General features: G+C 40.3%; 1 protein-coding gene across 1 annotated transcript; it reads left to right on the top strand.

Annotated features, from left to right (window-relative positions):
* The first annotated feature begins 3,874 nt into the window (after positions 1 to 3,874).
* Positions 3,875 to 7,512, top strand: lratd1 (LRAT domain containing 1). The gene is made up of 2 exons (XM_084092014.1): positions 3,875 to 4,009; positions 4,267 to 7,512. Exon 2 carries the CDS (start codon positions 4,304 to 4,306, stop codon positions 5,084 to 5,086), a length of 783 nt encoding a protein of 260 aa, XP_083948140.1. The 5' UTR covers positions 3,875 to 4,009; positions 4,267 to 4,303; the 3' UTR covers positions 5,087 to 7,512.
* The last annotated feature ends 2,327 nt before the right edge of the window (positions 7,513 to 9,839 follow it).

Genomic DNA, 9,839 nt, shown 5'->3' with positions numbered 1-9,839 from the left:
TAACCCTTCTGTCTGACAACTAGTTATTAGCTCATTTTCTCCGAGTGACCAGACATTTTGAACTGTTGTTTTTCATTAGTTCCTCGCCAGGCTTTCTAATGGGTCTGGTGGCAGATAAGCACACATCACTGGGTTAAAAGCACAGGAGGACAGGATATGACAGTGGCTCCGGCCCTATAAAGTTTCAGTGATGTTAAGAAAAAAAAATCTCATATGAAATGCCACAGAAGGCAGCTGGCCCATAACAGGAAACCGGTCCTGATAATAGTTATTTTTGCAGTGATAGGGCGTGGGGCTGAGAATGCACTCCTCTCAGATAAAGGTTCAGGGAGCACGGCCTACTAATAGTATCGAAGTGTGGAAAAAAAGAGGGGGTGAGTAAGGATGGCAGCGCTGAAAGCAGAGAAGAGGAAAATGAACTGTCAGTGAGCTGCTCCATCAATAGCACATTGTGGTGGGAGTTCTACAAAAGGGCCATAAGGGAAATGTGTGAAAGAATTGTCAATACCCTCTCTCCACCCAATGAGGGAACACAATCTATAGTGCCATCTCAGAAGCATAACTCTTTCTTGCGGGTCTAAAAAAGTATCTGTGGTGTCCTGTGAGAGTGAGGATTAAATTGTCATTTTGGCATGGAAGCTGAACTCGCTCTATGGTCTAAAGCAGGGTCAAGGCCTTTAAGACAGGAACGCTCACCCTCTGCACTCGGAACCTGTGACTCACTCGACTGAAAGAGACTGGCTGGGAGCGTTATTGTTGTGTGTGACAGCGAATTTAAGAGCAGGGGATATTTTCAGATCAAGCCAGATAAATCAGATAGTCCTTTCCAGATAGTAACACCATTCCTCGTAGAATCCTAATTAATATTTCCTCTTGAGAGCTTTAGTGAAACCACTTGAAGTAGGACTGTAAAAAAATACCTGTGATAGTCACTGAGCTGAGGACACGATGATGAAAGAGTGCTTTTTTGAACATGGAAAATGGGTTTTTGGCAGGATGGGATGTATTGTTTGGAATTCCCAATCCTCTGCAGTCATATTGAAGATAATTTTTCTTTGAATTGCTATAGTGGGATCCAAAAGTCTAGAATCATTGGCAAAGCATTCATTTTCCTAATTTAATATACTGTAAAATAATTTATTTTTCATAGAGTTTAACAAGAAAAAAAAAATGACTTTCTACATCAAAATTTCAAGTTTCTTTATTCTAATTATTGTGAAATTTGCTAGAAATTTCTGAGTGTAAATTGTTTTAAAGTAAATCATTTTATTACAATTTTGAGTAAAAAGTAAAAATTGTGGTTCGGAACAAAGTTGGTGATTGTTGGTGCACTTCCAAACAAAACATCCCATAATGATCATGTGTCAGGGCAGGGGTCATTCACACAGAATGTGTTTTTGCATTTAAAAATGGAATTTAAAAACCATTAAGGTATAGCAACTCATTTTATAAAGTTGAATGAACTTTGAACTAAAATAACCAACTCATAAGAATAGTTTTTTTGTGAATCAGGCCACACTTAGCAGAAAAAAAAAAAAAAAAAAAAAAACTATAGGAGAGACATTTCTTGACATTATTTCACATTACACTGTTATTGCTTTACATTCGATACAGACCGCAAACTCACATTTACAGCCCAGGTGAAACATGAGTTCTTTTGGCCTTGAAGATGAATGCTGTACAGGAAACACTGGTAGGCCTGTGTCTGTTTTAATTGTTGCAATGACAGCACTTGTCTTGAACTCTGAGTTCAATGAAATGGAAGGAATACATCTGATCATCTGTACAGTCATATGATCATTGTCACAAATGTGAGTATTTGACCTAGAAATAATATAGAATTCTAAATATTTTTTTTTTTTTTGCATAACCTTTCTTTGTTTTAACTTTGTTTTTTAGTTTTTTATTTCCAAGCTTAAATGAAAAACAAAATCCCAGATTTTCAATATAGTCTCAAGCTTTTGGACCCCACTGTATATATTACTATGTTTGCACGAATAATAACAACAAAAGAAGCTCTTTTAGGTAAAAACTCTATACCTACTAGAGCAGAAGATAGATTTAAGCGTGTTTATCTGTATTCATGCAAAAGGGGTTCACAACACCAACTCAACATTATAGAGGGAATGATTAGTTATCCTGGCAGCGTTTTATATGAAGCCCATAAAACTGCTTTCTCAAAGCCTAAGCCTTCAGCTGGATATATTGAATGCAAGACTGCCACATGGTCATTGTTACCAAAAGCCATTTTTCTCCTGGTTTCCATTCCTCCACTCCTCTCATCCCTCTTTCCTCCTCTCCTTTGTTTGTGCCTGACTTGTTTTCCCTGGTGTTCTTATGATTACAGCGTGCTTGTTTACTGCAAATACGGCGCATCTCTATATTTCGCAGAAAAGTGCAGAACCCTGTGGATATTGTGTGCTGTCCCTTTATTTCCCTCATATCCTTCTCTTCTATTTCTTTTCTGTCACTCTCTCGCACATGCACCGCAAGTATTCACACACTTGACACCTAGGTAAGTCTCCTGACGTACACTGTGAAAGTGTGTATGTATATGTTTGCGTGTGTGCCAAAGCATCAGGATTCTTTTAAGGGTCCTCTGCATCTGCCTTTCAAATAGATTATGTTTCTCTTTCTCTCTGTCACACACATAAGTATAGAGCACTACTGAGACACAAAGGCTATCCATTTCATAGGTGCATAATTGGATCTGTCTTTGCAGAATAATTATAATCTAAATCATTCCAACTTCAAGCCTGCCACTGGAGTGCCTTGTTTGTGTGGAAATTTGTGTGTGGCATATGGCCTATTATGGTAGTCAGAATGGCTTGTGTGTAAATACTGTGAATGTGCGTGTGCATAAGGGCTGAAATTTCATTTCAGCACACCCTTGATTATGAATGGCTGGAAGATGCCGCAAGGAATTACTCAGTCACTTGACTGTCCGAGTCTCTTGACAGCTAGTGTGTGTGTGTGTGTGTTATATATGTCCCTGTGTGTGAAGGAGTGAAATGGAGGATTCAGAGGTCCACACCAGATCTGGCAGGAAAACAGCATATATCTATCCTATCATATAGATTGAAGTCATCAATACTTGTACATCAGTTCAGCTGACAGCAATTGTGGCATAATGCTGATTACCATAAAAATAATTTTCGATTTGTCCCTCCTTTTATTTAAAAATAGCAAAAGTCTGGGTTACAGTGAGGCACTTATAATAGAGGTGAATGGGGTCAATTTGTGAATGGCTAACATAAGGTTCAATTTGTTAACATTGGATAACTACATTAGTTAAACTATCAATGAAAAATACTTTCAAAGCATGTATTAATCTTATTCAGTTAGCTAACTTATTAACTTAGTTAATGCAATAACTAACATTGAGAGACCTTATTGTAAAGTGTTACTCATAAATGCATAAAAAATGTTACTAACATTTTCTGTGTATGGTTATACCTAATTTTACAGAAATGAGAGACCACTTAAAATTATTTTTTGTGGTGATTAACTTTATGCCAACATTATGTACCTGAAACCCAAATTCTGCTTTAATAAAGTGTTCTCCCAGCAAACATAAGCTGTAACTTGTTTTGACAGAGCTAATCAACCATTCAGAAACCAAATGTCCTCATAATGAATCTCTAACCTTTCGTAGCTCAATTTCAAGCCTATTTACTATTGATATATTTGACAAATCTGCCAAGCCGTTTCGTTATTGAAGGCTGTGAACAACACAAACATCTGTAATATAAGACTCTGAGCAAAGGTTTAAGTTTTTCATGAGGGCTCTGAACCAATCGCCATCAGGAGGGCAGGTTTTGCTGGTCGGGGCGGAGTTTTCTAGACTATTTAAAGTGCGGCGGTGCAAAGTGTTGAAGAAGCCAGTGTACCTTGGAGGACACGAAAGGGGGAGGTGACGCGTTTGTTTTGGAGACCTTGCGGGATACACACAGCACCAGCACCGATGGAGAGAAAGGACCATTAGCCATAGTCCTGGGGAAATACGCAGGTATGCGTCCGTTCGAGGTGTTGTGTTGTGAACTTCTTAACACAAGCCTCGTGAGCAGTTCAACACTGACTCGCCCTTTTCCTCTTTGTGCCGCGCTCCGCGCGACTGGCTTGTTTACGCACCCAGGTGCGCGTGGTGGTTTATTGTGTAGTGAGGTGACTACTATGGCTCTGTACCTAGACAGCATTTCGGGCGCGTCAGAATAATTCTAGTACGCCTCTCCAGTATGACACTCACATAACCCTTTTGTATTTCAGAAGCAGTATTCCATGTCTCTCCTCTGCCCTGTTATTGATGGGAAACCAACTGGACCGGATCACCCACCTGAACTACAGCGAGCTACCCACCGGGGATCCATCGGGCATCGAGAAGGACGAGTTACGTGTTGGTGTGGCGTATTTCTTTTCCGATGAGGAGGAAGAGCTGGACGATCGATCGCAGTCGGACAGCTTTAAAGACAACAACAGCCCGAGCAAAGACGGTCCGATTGCACTTAACGAGATCGAGTACTCGGCGTTCTGCTGCCAGGAATGTATATACTCCAAACTGCGAGAGAACGAGGACCTGAATGTTTATTCTGTGAAAACTTTATTGACCATGTGCAAACCCGGGGATCTACTGGAGTTAGTGGCCAACGCACAACCCCCGCACTGGGCGATCTTTGAAGGGGAGGACCAGGTTATTCACCTCTACAAGGGGGAGATCCGCAAGGACAGCTTGTTTGAGATCAGCTGCGGTCGACAGGGCAGGATAGTGAACAATCGGTACCGCTACCGGCCGCTGCCCGCTGATTTGGTGATGCAGAACGCGAGCGGGCACGTGGGGCTCAGCAGTGGCGAGATTTGCTGGACGAACTCGGAAAGTTTCGCAGCCTGGTGCCGTTTCGGCAAGCGGGAGTTTAAAGCGGGCGGGGAGGCGCACTCGGTCGAGCAGCGCTACTTTCTGAAGGTGCACCTGTCCGAGAGCACCGCGCACACGCTCATGTTCCGCAGCCTGGAGGAGATGATACGCGAGAGACGGCGAGTGGACGCCAGTGGCATTCTGAAGGAGCTGTCGCTGGTGACCGGGAAGGAATGAGCGCATTGGGACTCTCTGCATGCCTTGAGCAAGGGCTGCTTACCTTTATTTCAGGACTTTGGGAGGGTTGTGCTTATTTGTGTAAACATGTTTTGGCAAAGACAACGCCCCTTTTGGTTGTGCTGTGAGAACCGATGGCCCCACTAAAATCACCCTGTACCTTTAAAAAGGAAAAAGATAAAACATAAGGTGAGCCCTCATCATCACAGTTCGCCCATGACAGTCCCTTCAAATTCGCACCCGAGCTCTGCTGCGGCAGATGGTGACCACGATGCGTTCACATGCCTGTGGCAAGCCGTTTTGACATTTTATTCCTTAAGACTAACTAGTAGGCTAATTGTTTTGGGTTCTAACATTCATTATTCACCAGTAACTATTAAAATAGTTACAAGTATCTTTTCTCTTTGTCCTAGCAGCATGTGAATAAATACTAGTAAGCTAGTGTGTATTCCAATTGTTACTAGAGTTGAAATCAACACCAATAGCTACTATTATCTAATTAGTAGCTAAAACGGGTACTAGTGCCTAAGGAATGTCTATACTGGAAGTGAAGAGTTCATATCTGATCCACCTAGAATTAAATTGCAATATGTATCATGGGATAGTTGCTTGTCATTATCAGAATAGTGACTTCAAGACAAGTACTATTGGAAGGAATAATTAGGCTATTGGACTACTTGCTGCTAATTAAAAATATGTACTGGTAACCTTAAATCAAATAGGTAGTTTAAAGGAATACTTGTTATACAGCTTGCCACATTGTCTCTTATTTGACTGAACTCTAGCTTTACCATGAAACATGGAGCTCGGTTATTGCGCATCTGTGCAGCTGCATTAGTTCTTCTAACCCCCTACAGGCGACAACACACGAGCCTTTGTTTTCATTCTCTTACCAACAAATGCAGCGAACATTCTTCTGTTTTTGGAGTCCATATTTTTGTATTTCAGTTAGTACGTTTAAAGAAAACTGTTTTTATTCAAATAAACGTAGATTGCCCTATGAAAATTGCGTTGGTCTCTAGCTCTTTTTCATACTATTTTGCCTGCATACTAATGCAATAAGCGAGCACGTGCTGGGCTGAGGCAGCCTCACGCGAGTGCCTAACCGATGCACTATAATTCATACATGGACCTTCTGTATTGTTCACAGTATCGACTATTTTTCTCATTTGGTTTTGGGGGATTTATTTCCGTTAGCAGGGCAGTCGTTTGTTACCATTGCTGCATCAGTATGCCTTATAGGCAGCTGTTGATACATGGAGACACTGTCCTTTTGTTCCTGGCTTGTTACTGTTGATGATCATTAGCGTGTTTCTGACCTTGACTCTGAGACATTGAGTGAAAAAAAGTCCTTTAAAAACCCTACAGCCACTGAAGCATTTCATTCTGTTACTTGTCTATTCTACTTTAATTATACATGCCAAGTTTATGGCCGCACTGCTTGTGGTCCAGAAACCATACATCCAAATTAACTGCAGTCTCCATTTTTTATTTTATTTTTGGCTGCAAGGTTTGCAGTAAGTAATGGGAGAGCTGTGTATAAGTGTGTCTGCACATAGACACTCTCAAGCACCAGTAAATATGGTCATGCTCTGTTTGTTTTCCTATTAGAGGCTGTAGGCTGCAGCTGGGATCATTTATGCTTTATGTTCAGTTGGGCTTGATTGGCCCGCAGGTCTGTGTGGCTGGACCCTTTACAGAGCTTGTGCTGCTGGCCAACACTAACAAGTCATTCTGAAAATCAGTTTCCCTGAAGCAAGGCTGAAGTCCATTCTTTGCAGGTTTACCTTTGTGCTGCAGGTTATGAGTTTATATCAAGCACAACATAACTGTTTGAGCTGTGTTTATGGATTTATACATTGAAGACACATTTCTAAAATTCCTGTCCTGTTATTTATCTAGTTGAAATATTTTCTAGATGCGTGTTCACTGTTAAACATTTGTATCCATTTCACTCACACCCATTGCCAGTTATTGTCTTTGTGTGTCTATTCCAGGTCATAATAGAAATTACGAGTCATCGTCATGCACAACATGTTATGACAGGTAGGCCTATGTCAGGTGTGCCAGTTTTAGCCGTTAATATGGAAAGCGGTGGATTGTACAAATGAATGAAGACAAGTGGGACAGGTTTCTAAAGGCTTGGGAAAGGTTGCTCACCAACTGTCAAATGAGTTCATCGTAAATGTTACAGATTAATTCACTGAATGTCTGCAGCACTTTTTAAATCTTACAAACCTTCCACAATCAAGTTTAACCAGGCATTTAATGTGTTGCATTGTGAGTATTTCAATTAATTATCATTCTTTCTATTGCAAATATGCCTCTTTTCTGTCTAAATTGGGCACATTGTTATTTGCTTGCCACAATAAATTATAATCTGCTTTTACCACCCATGGAAAGCAGGCACTGAACGATTTTAAACTAGATTTGTGTACATATTCTCTTGACTATGGTAAAAGTTATTCATCAGATTACAGAGAAAAACATTTTAACCAGGCACACTCATATTGGTGGAATGATGCTGTACAATCATATGTCCGATCTTGGAGGCATCTTCCACCATTTAAAAGTTAGAACTGAACCTTGTAGTGTATACTCTGACATTGTACTGACAAGTATTAACACACACACTAATTTTATTTGGCCCAGAGTGTGTCATCACCATTGTCTCTTTAGTGTTGTCTCTACCACATTGTTGTTCACCTATCCCAGTAGCCCCAGTAACCCACTTTTTCACGATATGATTTAAGGGATCCCCTACCTTGACATTATCCCACCCCCACCTCATTTCCCCTTTCTCTAGGCCTGACAATCTGTCACCTGTACCGATTCCTTTTTTTTTTTTACTGAAGCTGGAAATTAAGGATAGTGGGGCAGCGGGCTATATGTGGAGAATGAGGACAGGAGTGAAGGCGCAATGGGCTGAGGGAAAAGATGTTGCCAACATGAGCTGAACAGAATATCTTTAGCCTGAAACAAAGTCTGCCTCTCAGTGATATGCCATATGTGTGCCGTCCTGTTTGTGTGTGTATATGTGTGTCTGTCACACTTCGTAACCTGTTACTGGGGAAACCTCAGCCAGTCGTTTGAATATTGAATATCGCTTGCGTCTACTGAATATTGTTTTACTTGAAAGCTGGAGAACGGATGAATGCATATCCAGCCTCTTTAACGGAAAGCTTGTTGTTTTTGCGTTGATTAAAGAACTAACGATAATGCATTTGCTTCTGCTGAGGGAGAATTATGCATAGCATCTGAGCTCCACAGAAATCCTGCCTCCCTTTCAGACTCGATCGGATATTCATTTAAACCAGCAGGCTAGCTGGTAATCTGGCCTCAGGAGGAGAGGAGGAATTCAGGAACTCAGTCTCATTTGTTATCTTTTTGTCAATTACATCTCACAGCAATTTGAAAGAATTTGTCTATCATCTTAATTTGGCGCACTAAGAAAAAACTACCATGGTGTTTTGGACATGATATACAAATATTTTTTTCAAAGTGGTGAATAAAACAGATTGAAGTATGTTTTACAAGAAAAGTTAGTTTTTCTACTTCAAAATTTCAGGTATAATTCAAAGTTACTTGCAGTTTCTTTGTAAGTATTTGTGAAATTGTTTGCAATTTCTGAGTGAAAGTAATTTCTACGCCATTTTTTCTTCAGTGTATCGTTATATCACAATTTTCAGGTCCCTATACTGAGATAAAAAATAAAATTACAAAAAATGGTGCAAGATTCTTATAGTTCCGTTTGCCTGCATCATTTCGCTACTTTACATCCGGTGGTGAACAGTATGGTTAGTTTTTTTTAGCGAGTGTTGGAAACTTTTCCTTCGTCAAAGCAGAGACCAGGAGACGTTGGGATATCGTTTCCAGCAGAAGTTACTCTTTATTGAGAACTCTCTGTGCGTTGCTGTAGTCATCAAGTCTAACTAAGGAACATTGCCTTGCAATTTATATACATTTAGGGGGAGGGATTTACATTGAGGTTGAACAAAGCATGTAAATGAAGTATACAGGTTAAGGAACCCGCCCTAGACTCTAGAGTGTTACCAATCCTAATCCAGTCAGCATAACTATTCAAACGCCTAGATGCTAATCCAATCAGCCTAACTATTCAACGACTGGGGCTGGGGCTCGGGCTCCAGGAGCCATTAAAGACAAAAGGTGAGAGTCTCAGTAATCTGACTCATTTAACTTACAATAGAGAAAACAGGTCTGGCAGGAATCTCTTGCTGGAAATTCGGTAATCATCATTTAGCCTATACCTCAAATGCTAAAATCAGTCTACTAAACTTTCTCAGTTTATATACTATTGTATTGGAACCTAAATTAAACATTTAATAAATTTGTAATACAACACGAGAAGGCACATTATTCTAAGCCACATCACCATGTTTCTACTGCATATGTAAAAAGATAATCACAATCATTTATTAATCTCTATGGCGTAATGATTCTGTACTGCTATAGGTTCGTTGAAATGGACTCAATGTAACATGACATACTGAACTGGTCAGAGGAACAGTGTAGGGAATCCTTAGAGAGTAGATTAGACTCTACTGTAGCTCATATCATATTATAGGCTCTTTTTATAATGCTACAGCATAATGCGCCACATTGCAGAATTCAGCAAATTCTGTTTCACGCTTATGAACTAGAGACCGCTGCTGGCTGTGAAAGAGTGCTGTCTGATAAAAATTCAAGCAGAGTTCCAGAAAGCATCTACAACGACTCAACAAAATCAACATAT

This window comes from Abramis brama (genome assembly GCF_963993115.1).
Source record: "Abramis brama genome assembly, chromosome: 18".
Classification (NCBI taxonomy): domain Eukaryota; kingdom Metazoa; phylum Chordata; class Actinopteri; order Cypriniformes; family Leuciscidae; genus Abramis; species Abramis brama.
Note: the sequence above shows the minus strand (reverse complement) of the source record. Positions and strands in the feature narration are given on the sequence as shown.